General features: G+C 45.2%; 1 protein-coding gene across 2 annotated transcripts in view; it reads right to left on the bottom strand.

Annotated features, from left to right (window-relative positions):
* The window catches only part of LOC106563427 (disks large homolog 4), a 150,469-nt gene that overhangs the window by 89,890 nt on the left and 40,329 nt on the right, over positions 1-20,250 (bottom strand). For both annotated transcript variants that reach the window (XM_014128989.2, XM_045690067.1), the window contains exon 2: positions 1,426-1,587. In XM_014128989.2, coding sequence (XP_013984464.1) covers positions 1,426-1,587 — 162 coding nt within the window. The remainder of the gene's footprint in view (positions 1-1,425; positions 1,588-20,250) is intronic.

Here is a 20,250-nt window from a genome sequence, read left to right as displayed (position 1 = left end):
TGAGGTATGTAACCTACATGAGTTTGTCCTACCTGACAGAGGTATGTAACCTACGTGAGTGTGTCCTACCTGACAGAGGTATGTAACCTACATGAGTTTGTCCTACCTGACTGAGGTATGTAACCTACATGAGTTTGTCCTACCTGACAGAGGTTTGTAACCTACATGAGTTTGTCCTACCTGACAGAGGTATGTAACATACGTGAGTTTGTCCTACCTGACAGAGGTATGTAACATACGTGAGTTTGTCCTACCTGACTGAGGTATGTAACCTACATGACTTTGTCCTACCTGACAGAGGTATGTAACATACGTGAGTTTGTCCTACCTGACAGAGGTTTGTAACATACGTGAGTTTGTCCTACCTGACAGAGGTTTGTAACCTACGTGAGTTTGTCCTACCTGACAGAGGTTTGTAACCTACGTGAGTTTGTCCTACCTGACAGAGGTTTGTAACATACATGAGTTTGTCCTACCTGACAGAGGTACGTAACATACGTGAGTTTGTCCTACCTGACAGAGGTTTGTAACCTACATGAGTTTGTCCTACCTGACAGAGGTTTGTAACCTACGTGAGTTTGTCCTACCTGACAGGGGTATGTAACATATGTGAGTTTGTCCTACCTGACAGAGGTTTGTAACATACGTGAGTTTTTCCTACCTGACAGAGGTATGTAACATACGTGAGTTTGTCCTACCTGACAGAGGTTTGTAACATACGTGAGTTTGTCCTACCTGACAGAGGTTTGTAACATACGTGAGTTTGTCCTACCTGACAGAGGTTTGTAACATACGTGAGTTTGTCCTACCTGACAGAGGTTTGTAACATATGTGAGTTTGTCCTACCTGACAGAGGTATGTAACATACGTGAGTTTGTCCTACCTGACAGAGGTTTGTAACATATGTGAGTTTGTCCTACCTGACAGAGGTATGTAACATACGTGAGTTTGTCCTACCTGACAGAGGTTTGTAACCTACATGAGTTTGTCCTACCTGACAGAGGTACGTAACATACGTGAGTTTGTCCTACCTGACAGGGGTATGTAACATACGTGAGTTTGTCCTACCTGACAGAGGTACGTAACATACGTGAGTTTGTCCTACCTGACAGGGGTATGTAACATACGTGAGTTTGTCCTACCTGACTGAGGTTTGTAACATACGTGAGTTTGTCCTACCTGACAGAGGTACGTAACATACGTGAGTTTGTCCTACCTGACAGGGGTATGTAACATATGTGAGTTTGTCCTACCTGACAGGGGTATGTAACATATGTGAGTTTGTCCTACCTGACAGAGGTACGTAACATACGTGAGTTTGTCCTACCTGACAGAGGTATGTAACATACGTGAGTTTGTCCTACCTTGATGAGGGTGATGTACAGTATGTGCCTGGTGTGTAGTGATAGCGTGTGTGTGTCCTACCTTGATAGGGGAGATGTGTGTGTGCGGCGTGTAGCCATGCATTGCCTCCATGGCGGCGAGGTTCTTATCGCTCATGTGAAGCATCTCAGCGCTTTTCCCTTGACCCAGATGGGCTGGACTGTGCTCCAAGGGGGGTGTCTCCTCATCCTGGTACCGGTACTTCTACAGAGAGAGAGAGACGTGGGGGAGGAGGAGAGGGATGAGAGAAGGGTGGTTAATGCTATTCCACATTACATATCAGGGGTTAACAATAGTAATGGCGGATCAAATTGATACAGTTACATATCGGGATATTATGTTTGACAATATATCCTATTGTTTTGACAATATTATTTTTTGTGCTAGTTAGCTGTACCTGCACCAGCTAGCTTGTTCTCCATCTTCTTTTTAAATAGGGAGCCAATTTGTTTTCAGCACTTTTATTTCCATTACTGAACAAAACTAGTTTTCTTCATGGCTCTCTTGTCCCTCTGCAGCAGACATATGGGGAGCACTATGTTTGGAACATTGAATTGCAATAAAATCACAGTATCAAATCACAATACATACACACTGAACAAAAATATAAAACGCAACATGTTAAGTGTTGGTCTCATGTTTCATGAGCTGAAATAAAAGATCCCAGAAATGTTCCATATGTACAAAAAACGTATTTCTCTAAAATGTTGTGCACAAATTTGTTTACATCCTTGTTAGTGAGCATTTCTCCTTTGCCAAGATACTCCAATCCACCTGGCAGGTGTGGCATATCAAGAAGCTGATTAAATACCATGATCATTACACAAGTGCACCTTGTGCTGGGGACAATAAAAGGCTACTCTAACATGTGCAGTTTTGTCACACAACACAATGCCACAGACGTCTCAAGTTTTGAGGAAGTGTGCTATTGGCATGCTGACTGCAGGAATGTCCACCAGAGCTGTTGCCAGAGAATGTAATGGTCATTTCTCTACGTGGTTTTAGAGATACTGACTGGTTTTCTTACGTGAACTGTAACTGTATATTTTTGTTCAGTATTGAATTGTGAGAAAGGTGCCGGTACAATATGCATTGCCAAAGTATAGTGATAACATTGTATTGTGAGGTCCCTGGCAATTCCCAGCCCTAGTTAACAACAGTTACCATTCAACACAGACACTGTGCCTGTGTGCAAAACAGAGCCTACATCTCAGCTAAATGTAGCTCATAAATGTAAACTTTCTGTGCTTCTGTGGTTGTTACACTTTTAATGCAACAACCAAGAAAGGGCAAGAGTTTTTCACTCAATCCCCTAAAGGAGGCAGTGTGGCTCCAATGTGCTTCCATTTATGCACAAAAATAACAAAACAGCTGTAGTGCATCTGAGAGCTGTTTTTGGACAGAAAATGGGGCCCTAAGTGTATCCACTGTGAAGTAAATCTTAGACCATTAACCTCCACCACCAAATGGAGCAGCACCACAGCAGCCCAGCAAGCTAACACTCTGTTACTAACCAATAACCATAGCTACCGCCCTACTGATATCCAACACCTGGGCTACCTTCCAACAGCTAACACTCTGTTACTAACCAATAACCATAGCTACCGCCCTACTGATATCCAACACCTGGGCTACCTTCCAACAGCTAACACTCTGTTACTAACCAATAACCATAGCTACCACCCTACTGATATCCAACACCTGGGCTACCTTCCAACAGCTAACACTCTGTTACTAACCAATAACCATAGCTACCGCCCTACTGATATCCAACACCTGGGCTACCTTCCAACAGCTAACACTCTGTTACTAACCAATAACCATAGCTACCGCCCTACTGATATCCAACACCTGGGCTACCTTCCAACAGCTAACACTCTGTTACTAACCAATAACCATAGCTACCGCCCTACTGATATCCAACACCTGGGCTACCTTCCAACAGCTAACACTCTGTTACTAACCAATAACCATAGCTACCACCCTACTGATATCCAACACCTGGGCTACCTTCCAACAGCTAACACTCTGTTACTAACCAATAACCATAGCTACCACCCTACTGATATCCAACACCTGGGCTACCTTCCAACCGCTAACACTCTGTTACTAACAAATAACCATAGCAACCGCCCTACTGATATCCAACACCTGGGCTACCTTCCAACAGCTAACACTCTGTTACTAACCACACAGAAAGCTCAAATGCGCATGTAGGGTTTTAACACCAAGACATTAGAAGAAGGCCCCGCATCATACAGCCAATCTGCTGGGGCGACCTTAGAGGTTATTGTTCATGTCTGTGTAACCAATTCATAGCTAACCCCTGGCTAGCCTGTCCCCTGGCTGTGTACACTACACTCTGCAGTACTGCAGACTGACAAGCCTCTGCCCATCCTTAGAGCCTAGAAGATTCTAGGGATTGACTGAGTGTCGCCTGCCTGCCTGGTGGCCTGAGACTGAGTGTGGCATTCAGATTGGTGTCACGGTGCTACCATCCCCCCTCCTCTCTTTGGCGGCAGGCAGACGGATCGACGAGGGAGGTGCAGCACTAAGGAGGGACTGGTCTCAGATCAGCTGCCTAGCAACCAGAGCAAAGCAGGGGGCAGTCAGCCCTGCTGCTGGATCACATTACACTGAGACAGCAAGACCACAACACACACACAGAGAGAGTGAGGGACAGAGAGGGGGAGAGAGGAGAGGGAGAGACAGAGAGGGAGAGATGGGAAGAGGGAGAGAGATGGGTGTGGGGATGAGCGAGGAAAGGGTTGAGAAATGTAAAATAATAAATGGAAGAGAGAGGGGGGAGGGGGTTTGAGAGGGAAGTGGAGAAATGGGAGAGAGGGGGGATGGGGTTTGAGAGGGAAGTGGAGAAATGGGAGAGAGGGGGGAGGGGGTTTGAGAGAGGGAAGTGGAGAAATGGGAGAGAGGGGGGAGGGGGCTTGAGAGAGGGAAGGGGAGAAATGGGAGAGAGGGGGGAGGGGGTTTGAGAGAGGGAAGTGGAGAAATGAGAGAGACAGGGGGGAGGGGGGGCTTGAGAGAGGGAAGGGGAGAAATGGGAGAGAGGGGGAGGGGGTTTGAGAGGGAAGTGGAGAAATGGGAGAGACGGGGGGAGGGGGCTTGAGAGAGGGAAGTGGAGAAATGGGAGAGAGGGGGGAGGGGGCTTGAGAGAGGGAAGGGGAGAAATGGGAGAGAGGGGGGAGGGGGTTTGAGAGAGGGAAGAGGAGAAATGGGAAAAAGATGGGGGAGTGGGTTTGAGAGATGGAAGAGGAGAAATGGGAAAAAGATGGGCGAGTGGGTTTGAGAGATGGAAGAGGAGAAATAGGAAAGAGAGGGGAGGGGGTTTGAGAGAGGGAAGAGGAGAACTGGGAGAGTCAGCATAGAGGAAAAGATAGCAAGGAGGAGGAGGTAACAAGGAGGAGGAGACAACAAGGAGGAGGACATAACAAGGAGGAGGAGAGAGCAAGGAGGAGGAGATAACAAGGAGGAGGAGAGAGCAAGGAGGAGGAGAGAGCAAGGAGGAGAGAGAAAGAAGGAGAGAGCAAGGAGGAGGAGATAACAAGGAGGAGAAGAGAGAAAGGAGGAGGAGAGAGAAAGGAGGAGGAGATAACAAGGAGGAGGAGAGAGAAAGGAGGAGAGAGCAAGGAGGAGGAGAGAGCAAGGAGAAGATAACAAGGAGGAGGAGAGAGAAAGGAGGAGGAGAGAGCAAGGAGGAGGAGATAACAAGGAGAAGGAGATAACAAGGAGGAAGAAAGAGAAAGGAGGAGGAGAGAGCAAGGAGGAGGAGAGAGAAAGGAGGAGAGAGAAAGGGGGAGGAGATAACGAGGAGGAGAGAGAAAGGAGGAGGAGAGAGCAAGGAGGAAGAGAGAGCAAGGAGGAGGAGAGAGCAAGGAGGAGGAGAGAGCAAGGAGGAGGAGATAACAAGGAGGAGGAGAGAGAAAGGAGGAGGAGAGAGCAAGGAGGAGGAGAGAGAAAGGAGGAGGAGAGAGCAAGGAGGAGGAGATAACAAGGAGGAGGAGAGAGAAAGGAGGAGGAGAGAGCAAGGAGGAGGAGAGAGCAAGGAGGAGGAGCGAGAAATGCTGGTGTAAAAATGTTTGAAAACATCATTTTTAATCAGAGGAAAGTAAGCAGGCAAGAAAATAGATTTGATGCTGATCAAATGAAAACTGTGGTAGGAGTGTATTTTGGATGTGATCATGTATGTTACAGTAACATGCACTGATAGTTAGATTTAATGGAATTGCATAGAAATTAATGCTTACTCTTAACTTCAGATAACGGAAGATAATTCAATCAATGAAATTGCTCATGTGTGGTCTTAAGGGACAGACCATCCAGAACAGCAGTCGGGACGGCAGAGATAGCCTACACACGACACAGCAACGACACAGCAACGACACAGCAACGACACAGCAACGACACAGCAACGACACAGCAACGACACAGCAACGACACAGCAACGACACAGCAACGACACAGCAACTCTCAATTCAATCACTACCAGTCATCTCCACAAAGGGATTACACAGACAATACATCAAGGCAACTAAAATGTTTGGAATTATTTGGGGTTATTAAGAGAATGTGAACCAGAGAGTAATGTTATTAAATATGTCCTACTGTATGTCCCTTTACACTAGTCCAGGGCTTCACTCCATTTGGTCGAATGACCTTTTGGCATCTGTAGTTTCAGTCATCCTGGCCGAGATTCAACTCAGCAAGTCTACTAAGTAATGGAATGGGGCTTGTGCTAGAGCAACACCAAGCCAGCCAGCAGGGAGGAGGGAACAGGCCAGGGAGAGAGTGTTGGAGAGAAGAGAGGAAAGAGGGGAAAGAGGAGAGCTAGTGTAGAGAGGATACTGAAATGACAATGATAAAATACACCAGGCATTCCCAGCTCCAGTACATGATGGTAGCAGATACAGGTAGATACTGAATCCAACAGAAAATAGTAAAAGCAGCAGCATTGATAGATCAGATTCATCTGGGGGAAAGTGTGTTAGCGAAGCTACTAAGCCAGCTAGCTGTCTGAAGTTCAGCACCCCTGGAACACAACTCTCTGAATAAACTGAGCACTCACAAGAGAACACTCAGTAACAGTTATACAGAGAACAGAGAACTACAATATCTCACTCATATGGTTCATGGAGATCTGAGTCTTTGTGGAGGCAGGCATGGGGAGGGGTATTATAGGGTTATTGGTTGCGTGATTGGTTGGTTGGCTGTGAGCGACAGCGGGTCCTTGGGTTCCTGTGAAAAATAGCCCAGTGACCTGGGTAGTGTTCCAGTAAAGATCTCATGAGTGAATTCAGTGTTCCAGTAAAGATCTCATGAGTGAATTCAGCGTTCCAGTAAAGATCTCATGAGTGAATTCAGTGTTCCAGTAAAGATCTCATGAGAGAATTCAGTGTTCCAGTAAAGTGCTCATGAGTGAATTCCCTGGGTGTGCTAAGCATTGATCTCCACATTAGGTGGAATCACCATAGATCCCCTAGTTTTTAATCATTTAGAACTGGGATAGTTAGTCTCCACTTCCTTTGATAGTAAGCCTCAACTTAACTGGCCTTCTCCACGACCACCCCGATCTCTGAACTAGAGCAGCATCTAAAGCCACACTAAACACACAACTTGAAGTTTTTGATGATGGCTCTAGGAATAACAAACATCTCTTACATTCAAATATTTACAGTACCAATAAGAGCAGCAAAGCGCACGACAGTACTTCACTTCCTCAATCAATCTCTTCCACATGAAAACCAGAGTTTTCAATGACAGTGGAGTGAATAGCACTATTATGACGGCCCACAAGTTGTGAGGTGAATTTGCGTAATTGAGGTTAATACAGGACATCATCACCATGGAGATCACCTTGGGAGTTAATCAGTATAGAGGACTTGTCTTATTGTAAGATAATAACACATAGTATAACAATAGTCTAGTCCACTAGTACCCAGGAAGTAGTCAGGAAATGGACCTCCTCAGTCCTCATAATGGTCCCAGGCACAGTTATTTCCAGTCTGTAAAACTGGAGGAACAGGGGAACGATCACAGGCCAAGGTATCTATATATACATCATGCTGGCGCCAAGTTTGGGCCAACTGTCTCTCCTTTAGATCAAGGATTGTCTGTCCATGAGTAAATGCATATCAGTATTTCCATTTTGATTTTCAAAACACTTCAAAAGATTGGTACACTCCAACACTACTGCTCCTCAGATTTGGGACACTGATGGAATTGAGACACTCTCATTTTTCTTTCTTGTTCTCTCCCGCTCTCGCTCACATTCTCATTCTTTCTCTGTGCTATCTGGGCTTTGGAGTGGAGTCTGTTTGAGTGTGTGTGTGAAGCTGTGGTGCAGGATGGTGTTAAGAGAGGAAGGGAGAGGAGAAGATGAGAAGTGGAGGTGCTGCCTGGGTCTCACAAGGATCTGAATATGTTAGATACCACAGAGATCCACGTACACACAGACCACTGTCACCAGACCAAGGAGGGAGTCCTAGGCACCTTGCTAATGGACACAGCATGGCAATTTGGCAGAGCCAGAGAAGAAACGGTTAGCTAGATACAGCTAAGAGACTGGGAGGAAAACAGGCTGAAGACCCATTCCATGTGGAAGGAGAAACAGAGCAAGCTGTCAGGCCAGAAACACCTGAAAATGGGAGGGGCGAAAGAGGGGATGAAGTGGATGGGGGAGTGAGGGAATCAAATCAACAGATAAGGCCAGGTGACGACACCAGTCTTATAAGTGTCTTTGAAAGCATGATATACTTAGGCTATGGTTGTCCAACTGGAAACACACATGCTGTACCTAGCCCATCACTGGGTGACAAATCCACAGGTTCTACAGAACTCAGTTCTTAAAGGGAAATTTCACCACTGCTCTTTCACTGTACATGTCCATTATTATGTTATGAACATATAATAATACGTGTCATAAAAATTGAACATTTCCTCACCACACACAAATGCGAGCGTTTCTGCATCTCACCGGTAGAAATGGGACATTTACACTTCCTGGTTGTAAGCTAACCACAATATCCAGAACTCATTGTGATTTCAGGATGTAGTAGCGCTCCTGTCGAGGTGGACCCAGTTGAAAATGGGTGTCAACAGGTAGCTAACGCTACTCACTGGACCAGCCACTCGTTCATAGAACATCAGCTTGTGAATAACTATTTATTTATATTTTTGTGTCGAGAACAACTGTAGAGTTTTGTCATGGTGTGGTGCTCAACGTGGATGTGCAAACTAAAAGCAAGCACAGGCTGCTGGGGTATAATTTCATTGGTTACCTTACTAAGTCGAGCAGCGGTAACATAGCTAACTTAGCTAGTTAACTAGGTAGAGAATTACATTTGTTTATCTAAACCAAATCTTGCTAGCTTTCATAATACGCCGGCTAGACATTCCAAAGCAAATCAATGTAATTAGCCAGCTGCTTTCTGGTGATGTGATTTGTAACTTTGCAAGCTAACGTTAGCTACTTTAGGTTACATTAGCTACAGCCTACCGGACCGTATCTAACCGCTAGCTAGCTCTTGAAAACCCTTCTCCGTATGTAGGTTTTTGTCACAATTGTTGTCTTCGTCTTCTGACGATAATGCGAAATCGTCATCAGAAAATGTGGACCAATACGCAGCAGGTACGTGAATGCTCATCTTGATTTTTAATTATCTTTCAAAACGAACATACAAAATAACAAAACACGAACGATCAACAAAAACAGTCTGGTAAGGCACAAGGCGAAACACAGAACAATCACCCACAAATCACACATACAAACACACCCTAATATATGGAACTCTCAATCAAAGGCAGATAGACAACACCTGCCTTCAACTGAGAGTCCCAACCCCAATCAACCAAACATAGAAACACACAACCTAGACTAACCATAGAATTAACTAAACATAAACCAAAACCCGGAATTACTAAATCAAACACCCTTTACACAAACACACCACCCCGAACCACATAAAACAAATACCCCCTGCCACGCCCTGACCAAACTACAAAACAATTAACCTTATATACTGGCCAGGATGTGACAGTACCCCCCCCTTAAAGGTGCTACCCCAGAAGCACCTTAACAAAAAATAACCCCAAGCAACACCAACAAAAAGTCCCCTTTTCTAAAGGGAGGGAAGGGAGGGTGGCTGCCGTCAACGACGGCACTGTGCTACACCCCCCTCCCCAACCCACCTATTTCTGGAGGTGGCTCTGGCTCCGGCCGTTCCAGGCTGTCGGGCCACTCTGGCATCGCCGAGGGGCAGTCGGGGCAGTCTGGCAATTCGGGAGAGTCTGGGCAGTCTGGCAATTCGGGACAGTCTGGGCAGTCTGGCAATTCGGGACAGTCTGGGCAGTCTGGCAATTCGGGCCACTCCGGCAGTTCAGGGCAGTCTGGCCACTCCGGCAGTTCAGGGCAGTCTGGCCACTCCGGCAGTTCAGGGCAGTCTGGCCACTCCGGCAGTTCAGGGCAGTCTGGCCACTCCGGCAGTTCAGGGCAGTCTGGCCACTCCGGCAGTTCAGGGCAGTCTGGCCACTCCGGCAGTTCAGGGCAGTCTGGCCACTCCGGCAGTTCAGCGCAGTCTGGCCACTCCGGCAGTTCAGCGCAGTCTGGCCACTCCGGCAGTTCAGCGCAGTCTGGCCACTCCGGCAGTTCAGCGCAGTCTGGCCACTCCGGCAGTTCAGCGCAGTCTGGCCACTCCGGCAGTTCAGCGCAGTCTGGCCACTCCGGCAGTTCAGGGCAGTCTGGCCACTCCGGCAGTTCAGGGCAGTCTGGCCACTCCGGCAGTTCAGCGCAGTCTGGCCACTCCGGCAGTTCAGCGCAGTCTGACCTCTCTGGCGACTGTTGACTGGCGGGCAGCTCTGACGACTGTTGACTGGCGGGCAGCTCTGACGACTGTTGACTGGCGGGCAGCTCTGACGACTGTTGACTGGCGGGCAGCTCTGACGATGACTGTTGACTGGCGGGCAGCTCTGACGATGACTGTTGACTGGCGGGCAGCTCTGACGATGACTGTTGACTGGCGGGCAGCTCTGATGATGACTGTTGACTGGCGGGCAGCTCTGATGAAGACTGTTGACTGGCGGGCAGCTCTGATGAAGACTGTTGACTGGCGAGGCTGGGTTGACGCACTTGTAGCCTGGTGCGTGGTGCTGGTACTGGGCTTACCAGATTATGTACACGCACCTCCAGGCTAGTGCGGGGAGCGGGAACAGGACGAGTCGGACTGGGTTGACGAACTTCCGGGTCCGCACGAGAGACAGGAGCTGGAAACCCAGGGCTATGGAGGCGCACAGCCGGTCTAGATCTTACCTCCTGCACAACCCGCCTTGGCTGGATGGAACTAGTAGCCCTGTACGAGCGGGGTGCTCGTACAGGGCAGACTGGGCTGTGCAGGGGCCTGATGGTAGCCGTGCGTAGAGCGGGAGTTGGGTAGCCTGGTCCTCGGAGGCGTACCGGCGACCAGATGCGCTGCGCAGGCATCCTCCTACCAGGCTGGATGCCCGCTCTAGCACGGCACCTGCGAGGGGCTGGAATAACGCGCACCGGACTGTGCGTGCGTATGGGTGAGATAGTGCGCTCCTCAGCGAAACATAGCGCTCTCCACCCCATACGCTCCTCCATATAACCACGAGTAGCTGGCTTCCGGCTCTTCTTACGCCTAGCCAAACTACCCGTGTGCCCCCCCAAAAATTTTTCTTGGGGGTGCCTCTCGTGCTTCTCCTTCAGCGCGTACTTGGCCTCGTACCACCGCCTCTCTGCCTTGGCTGCCTCAATTTCCCCCTGCGGGCGTCGATAATCCCCAGCCTGATGCCAGGGTCCGGCCCCGTCCAGAACTTCCTCCCAAGTCCACTTCTCCCGCCAGTCCAACTCGAACTCCGTCTGCTCCTTCCTCTGCTGCTTGGTCCTTTGGTGGTGGGTGATTCTGTCACAATTGTTTTCGTCTTCTGACGATAATGCGAAATCGTCATCAGAAAATGTGGACCAATACGCAGCAGGTACGTGAATGCTCATCTTGATTTTTAATTATCTTTCAAAACGAACATACAAAATAACAAAACACGAACGATCAACAAAAACAGTCTGGTAAGGCACAAGGCGAAACACAGAACAATCACCCACAAATCACACATACAAACACACCCTAATATATGGAACTCTCAATCAAAGGCAGATAGACAACACCTGCCTTCAACTGAGAGTCCCAACCCCAATCAACCAAACATAGAAACACACAACCTAGACTAACCATAGAATTAACTAAACATAAACCAAAACCCGGAATTACTAAATCAAACACCCTTTACACAAACACACCACCCCGAACCACATAAAACAAATACCCCCTGCTACGCCCTGACCAAACTACAAAACAATTAACCTTATATACTGGCCAGGACGTGACAGTTTTTCAGCAGTTACATTCACCCACATTTGGCTTTATGTGAACTACAATTCCTATGCTGTGTTTGATTATTGAAAAGTCAATAATCAAAATGCTTTTCGAAACATATGCTGATATGCCCCATATCTTTCATATCAGTGAGAAATAATATTTAAAAAAATACGAAGTTTTGCACAGATCCACAAGCTGTGTGTTCCTCCTGTTGACGAACTACACTTCCTCCACACTTACGTTTACACACAGGTGTTCAGAGCACGCTAGATAGCTAATTAGCACAGGTAACTGCCTACGTCTTCCATCTGTCTTCTGTACACAAGCGATGTAGCACAAGCGATGTGGCGATATGGCCATGTGGGAACACTAATCATATAAAGGTGTGTAGTAGTTTAACCTTTTGTTTTTTGAAAATGATGCATTGCTGATATGAAAGATACGTTCCTTATGTTTACAAAAACGTACCACAAGCGATGCGTGTTAACGTTTAGAGCAAGTGTCGGGGCTCTTAACAAAACACCCCCGGTCAGAAGATTCTATCGTTAAAAGGTGCTAAAGCAGTTAGTGTATATGAATGGGGTTAGCTAGCTAACTAACTACCACAGAGGCTGACGTGACTGGCCTATGTGTTCTATTTCCAGATTCTGATCCCATCAACATCTGCAGCAGCATCAACATCAAGCTTAGCACCAAGAACTAATGTGTCACCTTACCTAAATCTTTCCATGACTCCATTATGAGAAAATACATTTATTGGAGCTAGGCATTAACATGTTCTGTGTCTTGTTTTCATAGCTGGTGTGTTTATCAGTAGGCTACTTTTCTCTATATTATGGAGGCTTGGCTGATTCTTTATGCAAAGCTTGAAGTCTAAATTGGAGAAAAGAAGAGTTGTTAGTAAGGAGGGGATGGTGTGGGTGACTGGCTGGTGTCTGTTGAGGGTGGGTGTTGTGTGTCAAGGTCAGTATGCATGATCTATTGACACGAGGAGAATGGGTGGATATACAGTAGTACCTTGTTTGAGTGTGTATTGATGGGGACAAAGTAGCAAATGTTGGCTAATCACTGACTAGAGTACAGTATGTACTACAGACTAGTCCTGATGATGATGATTACCTTGACACCAGCTTCAGTAGTACAGATCCTGTAGACCCATTGGATGAAAGATTTCAGCCTGGAATGAGCTGAAGCTCAACATCATCTGACTGGGAAGAGGAAAAGACTGCACGGGGCTGGCAAGAGCCAAAGTGTATAGTCTATGAGTCCCAGGGCATGGAGCTCATTAAGTTCTGCCAGACCAGCTGCCATTGCCCAACACAAGATGAGGTTCACCAGCTGAACATCATTCAGGACCCTGCCTGGAACATTTAGCCAACACAACATCCATATTCAGTTAGACTGATGTAGTATAATATACACTGAACAAAAATATAAACACAACATGCAACAATTTCAAAGATTTTACTGAGTTACAGTTCATATAAGGAAATGAATGGCACGACAATGGTCCTCAGTGTCACGTCCTGACCAGTATAAGGGTTATTTGTTAGTGTAGTTTGGTCAGGACGTGGCAGAGGGTATTTGGTTTATGTGGTTCGGGGTGTGTGTATTTATGTAGAGGGTAGTTGATTTATGTATTCCGGGTTTTTTTTGGTCACTGCTCTATGTTAGTCTATTTCTATGTTCTTTCTAGTTAGTCTGTGTCTATGTTTAGTTAATTGGGGTATGGACTCTCAATTGAAGGCAGGTGTTGTCTAGTTGCCTTTGATTGAGAGTCCTATATATTAGGGTGTGTTTATATTTGTGGGAGGTTGTTTCTTGTTTAGCTGTCATTGCATGACAAGACTGTCTTTTTCATCGTTCTTCATTGTTGTTAATTTTGTATACGTGTTTGTTTGGTTTTCCTTCTTTCACCTATTAAAAGAAGATGAGTATACAACCCGCTGCGTTTTGGTCCTTCCCAGACGACACTCAGGCTCTCGTCACGGCATCTCTGTGCATTCAAATTGCCATCGATAAATTGCAATTGTGTTTATTGTCTGTAGCTTATGCCTGCCCATACCATAACCCCACCACCACCATGGGGTACGTTGACACTAGGAAAACGCTTGCCCACACGACACCGTACATGCTGCCTGCCACAGTTGAAACTGGGATTAATCCATGAAGAGCACACTTCTCCAGCATGCCAGTGGCCATCCAAGGTGAGCATTGCCCACTGAACTCGGTTAAGACGTCGAACTGCAGTAAGGTCAAGACCCTGGTGAGGACGACGAGCACGCAGATGAGCTTCCCTGAGACGGTTTGTGCAGAAATCCTTTGGTTGTGCAAACCCACAGTTTCATCAGGTGTCCGGTAGGCTGGTGTCAGATGATTCCGCAGGTGAAGAAGCCGGATGTGGAGGTCCTGGGTTTGCGTGGTTACACGTGGTCTGCGGTTGTGAGTCCGGTTGGACGTACTGCCAAATTCTCTAAAACGATGTTGGAGGCGGCATATGGTAGAGAAATTAACATTCATTCTCTGGCAACAGCTCTGGCGGACATTCCTGCAGTCAGCATGCCAATTACACGCTCCCTCAAAACTTGAGACATCTCTGGCATTGTGTTGTGTGCCAAAACGGCACATTTTAGAGTGGCCTTTTATTGTCCCCAGCACAAGGTGCACTTATGTAATGATCATGCTGTTTAATCAACTTCTTGATATGCCACACCTATCAGGTGGTTGGATTGTCTTGTAAAAGGATAACTGCTCACTAACAGGGATGTAAAGAAATTTGTGCACAAAAGTTGAGCAAAATAAGCTTTTTGTGCAAATGGAACATTTCAGGGATCTTTTATTTCAGCTCATAAAACATGGGCCCAGCACTTTACATGTTGCGTTTATATTTCTGTTAAGTATAGAATACCTAGTATGCTCACAACTGCATTGTAGTGTAGATATTGCTAGCTCTTGTACATAAGTATATAATGGAGTTTGATGTTTTATATAACATTATTTACAAGTGTCCTGACAAGTGACTAAACGATTCAGCTGCATCAAAAATCAATAAAGTGTTGACTTCTGGATCAATTCATTGTGATATTCATGAAATGAATTTGGAAGTAACTAGCTACAGTCTTACTGCTAAAACAAATTACACAGGGAGTTGGTGTATCATTTCAACTTTCATTTGTTGGCAAGTAAACATGCTTCAATAAAACAGTACATTAGTCTGTCAATGTAGCAAATAAGAAGACATGGATTGTATTCAAGACAAAGTTTATTTGCTCTAAAGACCGAGGTAAGTTTACACAGCAGTAAGCAGGAACAGTTATGTCAATGTATGACATATACAGAACAAAACTATAAATGCAACATGTAACGTGTTGGTTCCATGTTTTATGAGATGAATAAAAGATACCAGAAATGTTCCATACATACAAAAAGCTTATTTCTCTCAAACTTTGTGCAGAAATTAGTTTACATCGCTGTTAGTGAGGAGTATTTCTGTTTTCCCTTTTGTAGGGAAAACTCATTCTGATTGGCTGGGCCTGGCTCCCCAGTGGGTGGGCTTGGCTCCCAAGTGGGTAGACCTATGCCCTCCCAGGCCCACCCATGGCTGCGCCTCTGCCCAGTCATATGAAATCCATAAAATCCATAAATTAATTTATATAAATTGACTGATTTCCTTCTATGACCTCAGTAAAATCTTTACAATTGTTGCATTTTGCATTTATATTTTTGTTCAGTATACAGTGCCTTCGGAAAGTATTTAGACCCCTTGACTTTTTCCACATTTTGTTATGTTACAGCCTTATTCTAAAATTGATAAGATAGTTTTCCCCCCCTCGTCAATCTACACACGATACCCTATAATGACAAAGTAAAAAATGTTTTTAATTTATTTATTCAAACAAAAAAAATGGAAATATCACATTTACAGAAGTATTCAGACTCTTTACTCAGTACTTTGTTGAAGCATCTTTGGCAGTGATTACAGCCTCGAGTTTTCTTAGGTATTACGCTACAAGCTTGGCACACCTGTATTTGCGGAGTTTCTTCCAATATTCTCTGCAGATCCTCGCAAGCTCTGTCAGGTTGGATGGGGAGCGTCGGGTGGACAGCTATTTTCAGGTCTATCCAGAGATGTTCGATCGGGTCCAGGCTCTGGCTGGGCTACTCAAGGGCATTCAGAGACTTGTCCCCAAGCCACTCCTGCGTTGTCTTGGCTGTGTGCTTAGGGTCGTTGTCCTGTTGGAAGGGGAACCTTCGCCCCAATCTGAGGTCCTGAGTGCTTTGGATCAGGTTTTCATCAAGGATCTCTCTGTACTTTTCTCCCTGCATCTTTCTCTAGATCCTGACTAGTCTCCCAGTCCCTGTCGCTTCCACCACCATGCTTCAACGTAGGGATGGTGCCAGGTTTCCACCAGACGTTCAGGCCAAAGAGGTTAATCTTAGTTTTATCAGAACAGAGATTCTTGTTTCTCATGGTCTGAGAGTCCTTTAGTGCCTTTTGGCAAACTCCAAGCGGGCTGTCATATGCCTTTTACTGATGGCTTCCGTCTGGCCACTCTACCATAAAAGCCTGATTGGTGGAGTGCTGCAGAGATGGTTGTCCTTCTGGAAGGTTCTCCCATCTCCACAGAGGAACTGGAGCTCTGTCAGAGTGACCATCGGGTTCTTGGTCACATCCCTGACCAAGGCTCTTCTCCCCCGATTGCTCAGTTCGGCCGGGTGGCCAGCTCCATGAAGAGTCTTGGTGGTTCCAAACTGATAGGAATGGCTCTACTGAACAAGGACAACCACGTCTACTTGCTGCTAGCATGCAATTGGCGAAACACAAAGGCCACCATCATTTTTACAACGCATAACTCCATGATTTTTTGGATCAGACAGCAGGCTCAATCAACCAATGACATCATTCAATCATAATTCTGTAGGGAGACTGGGACAACACCCCAAATAGTGACTAGCAGTGAAGTTTCCCTTTGAACTGTTCAATGATCTCATTCCAAAATACCTTTTGCCTACCAAGGCTGATGGCATTGATACGGTCAAGATAGACACCTTCTAGTCTCCATGACAGTAGTCTCGCATTGTCATACCTTCAAAATCATGTCATTGTCATGCCTCCCTTGGAAGCCTCCCGTTTTAGGGAAGCCTGGTTCTCGACGAGGCTACCACGACAGTGATCTAATTTGCAGTGGCACCATTCATTACACTTTCGATTCACAATAGACAGCCCCCGACCAGTTAGTAGCCTTTATGGACTGATATCAACGTGAACGCCCTTACCAATAAACTGGATTTATCCAAAGGTCACAAACAGCTCTCTGAATTTAAGGATAAGAAGCTATATTCCAGCTAGCACGTACATTTCTGAGAACCATATGTTTCTTAGAGCTTGGTGAGAGTGTGGTTGTCCTATGATTATTTTCCATACAACCTTCCCACAACCTTTTGGGAATGATACAGGATAATTGCTTGGCTTTGGAACATTCTCAGCACATTTAAGGAACTTGACAAAAAAAATGTGAATAATATTGGTATTTCATTACTTTAAAGATGCACTATGCAGAAATCGCTTCGCCATTTCCTGGTTGCTAAAATTCTAATAGTTCTCCTAATTTCAGTTAATGTGACTGTCTGTCTGATCTGTTTCACCTGTCTTTGTGCTTGTCTCCACCCCCCTCCAGGTGTCGCCCATCTTCCCCATTATCCCCTGTGTATTTATACCTGTGTTCTCTGTTTGTCTGTTGCCAGTTGGTTTTGTTCGTTGAACCTACCAGCGTTTTCTTGTTTTTTTTCCGGCTTTGACCCTTCTGCCAGCCCTGACCTTGAGCCTGCCTGTCGTCCTGTACCTTTGCCCCACTAGTCGGGATTACCCGACCTCTGCCTGACCTGACCCTGAGCCTGTCTGTGATCCTGTACCTTTACCCCGTCTCTGGATTACCGACCTATACCTGACCTGACCTGACCCTGAGCCTGTCTGCCGTCCTGTACCTTTGCCCCTGTTGTTGTAATAAACATTGTTACTTCGACACAGTCTGCATCTGGGTCTTACCTTAAACGTGATGGAGACAAAACAAATAGTCATTGTGTAGAGAATAATTGTTCAATCTAAACCTCTGTGAAATATATTTTCCATAACCAAAAATATTGTATATTCAGCTGCTTGAAGTATGGTGTACAAAACCACGAGTAAAAGATGCAAAAACAAAACTTCAGAATGGGAAGCATAGAAAAAGCACACAAAACAGATCTACTGCTTCTTAGACTTGCTTTCAACGGGAATTAAAGATCTATAACTCACATTTCTATGTGAATTATATTGAGTCGCCCAAAAACGTACATATTGTAGCTTTAACAGAACGTTTCCTAAAAGTTGGTTAATTTCAATGTTTGTAATGTTCTAGGAACTTTCTCCAACATGTTTGACACTGAGAATGTTCGCAAATAATTCAGAGAATGTTAAGAAAAAAGGTTCTGTGGGAATTTAAATACTTTTTATTTTACTTATTTAACTAGGCAAGTCAGTTAAGAACAAATTCTTATTTACAATGATGGCCTACCCCGGCCAAACCCTCTCCTAACACGGATGACGCTGGGCCTATTGTGCGCCCCGCCCTATGAGAATCCCAATCACGGCCGGTTGTGATACAGCCCGGGATCAAACTCGGGTCTGTAGTGACGCCTCTAGCACTGTGATGCAGTGCCTCAGACAACTGCGCCACTCAGGATCAAAACGTTTCCTCAGCATAACGTTTCCTGTAAGTTTCTCATCCCACCGGGCACAGACGTCAATTTAACGTCTATTCCACGTTGGTTCAATTTCATCAATTTGATGTGGAAATTAAGAAAACTTTCCATAAAACCACAATAAAAATGTTGTAACGTTTAGAGAACTTTCTAAGAATTATTATCTCCAAATGTATACATTCCGTTCTCAGCATCAACAAAAGTCTCTCTATCCTCTATCTTGTTAAGTGTGTTATGGTGTGTTGGCCGCACCCACTAATTCGCCATATCTGATCTTAATAAGGGCTTGTTTCCTTTGACATGGGGTCTGCATGAATAGACTAAAATAAACAGCTTTGTATGCATAAAAAACTTGGCGTTCTAGCTCCTTCCTGGTGGTACATCGGACTAACTGCATGGATGGCAAACAGAAGGTTCAAAACTCACTGATAAAAAAACAACAAATAAAAAACAAATGTGTTTGCATGATTAATACCTCATGATTAATACCTCATGATTAATACCTCATGATTAATACCTCATGATTAATACCTCATGATTAATACCTAAGGAAATTCATTTCCATGTGTCCTATTTGTGCTTGGAGTTCAAAAAAGTGAACCCAAACTAAGCTAGCAGTGTTATTAAAAGTCTTATTGAAACATTCAGTGAATGTTTTAAGGAAGTTATTCAAAAACCTCCAAATAACCTAGAATTTACGTTCTCAGAGCGTTAATAAAACCTACCAGGAAAACGTTCAAGGAAACAGAGTAAAACATTCTCAGAACCTCCCTGTAGCCTAAAAATAAGTGTTCCTAAACAGGCTAAATGTTCTGTTCCCAAAATGTTTAAAAAACATTCAGTTTTACCGGTCAGGAAAGGCATGGCTTCCTCCCACAATCAATTGGAAACCAAAAACATATATTCCCAAATGTACTAGATCTATATTGTCTCTTAGTTGGGATGCAAAACAGAAAGCTCATGACCCACAGCTGAATAGTAAAGCAGAACATAATGTTCCTGCTGGTTTACATGCTGACCATTGACTTAAACAGCACAAATGTGACGTATAAGGTGTATTGTTCATTGATGGTCTTTATAGGATAATCAAGTGGTACCATCTCTGGAACATGCATGGATGGCTCAGATATGCTGGTTGATATGCCATGGAAATTGCCTGTGGGAATGGCAGATCTAAATGTCGTTATGCAAAGTCACTTGACCGCAGTGTTGATCTGAACACACAGTACTGTATATCAGGCGTGAATAATCCATATGAGTAGGCCTATAAAACCAAGAAACACACAGGCTCAGATTTCAAAGCTTCAGATAATCGGGGACCCGATCATTATGTGAAAGTGGAAACACAACAGTAGCCTAAAAATAAGAGCTGTGTGAGGTAGTGGGTTCATTGGGGATGATCACAATGCTCAGTCAGCAATTTCATTGCGTCAACCGAACTGTTTCTTATTTTGAACACATAAGACGAACGTGCACACGCACAAATACACACACCAACACACAAGCACGCTCTATTGTATCTCATTCATCATTTTAAGCCATCTGTTACATCATCTCTTCGCTTTCTCCCAATATACGTGAATTGTGTTGCAATTACAAACTGTTGTAATAGCTTCGCTACAACTGTTACACCAAAACTGCTCTAAGCTTACCTTGCAACCGAACATGAGGGAGAGAGTCCGGTTGCTGCAGATTACCTTACACTGACACATCACCGGTGAGA

Source organism: Salmo salar, chromosome ssa11 (genome assembly GCF_905237065.1).
Source record: "Salmo salar chromosome ssa11, Ssal_v3.1, whole genome shotgun sequence".
NCBI classification, from domain to species: Eukaryota; Metazoa; Chordata; class Actinopteri; order Salmoniformes; family Salmonidae; genus Salmo; species Salmo salar.
Note: the sequence above shows the minus strand (reverse complement) of the source record. Positions and strands in the feature narration are given on the sequence as shown.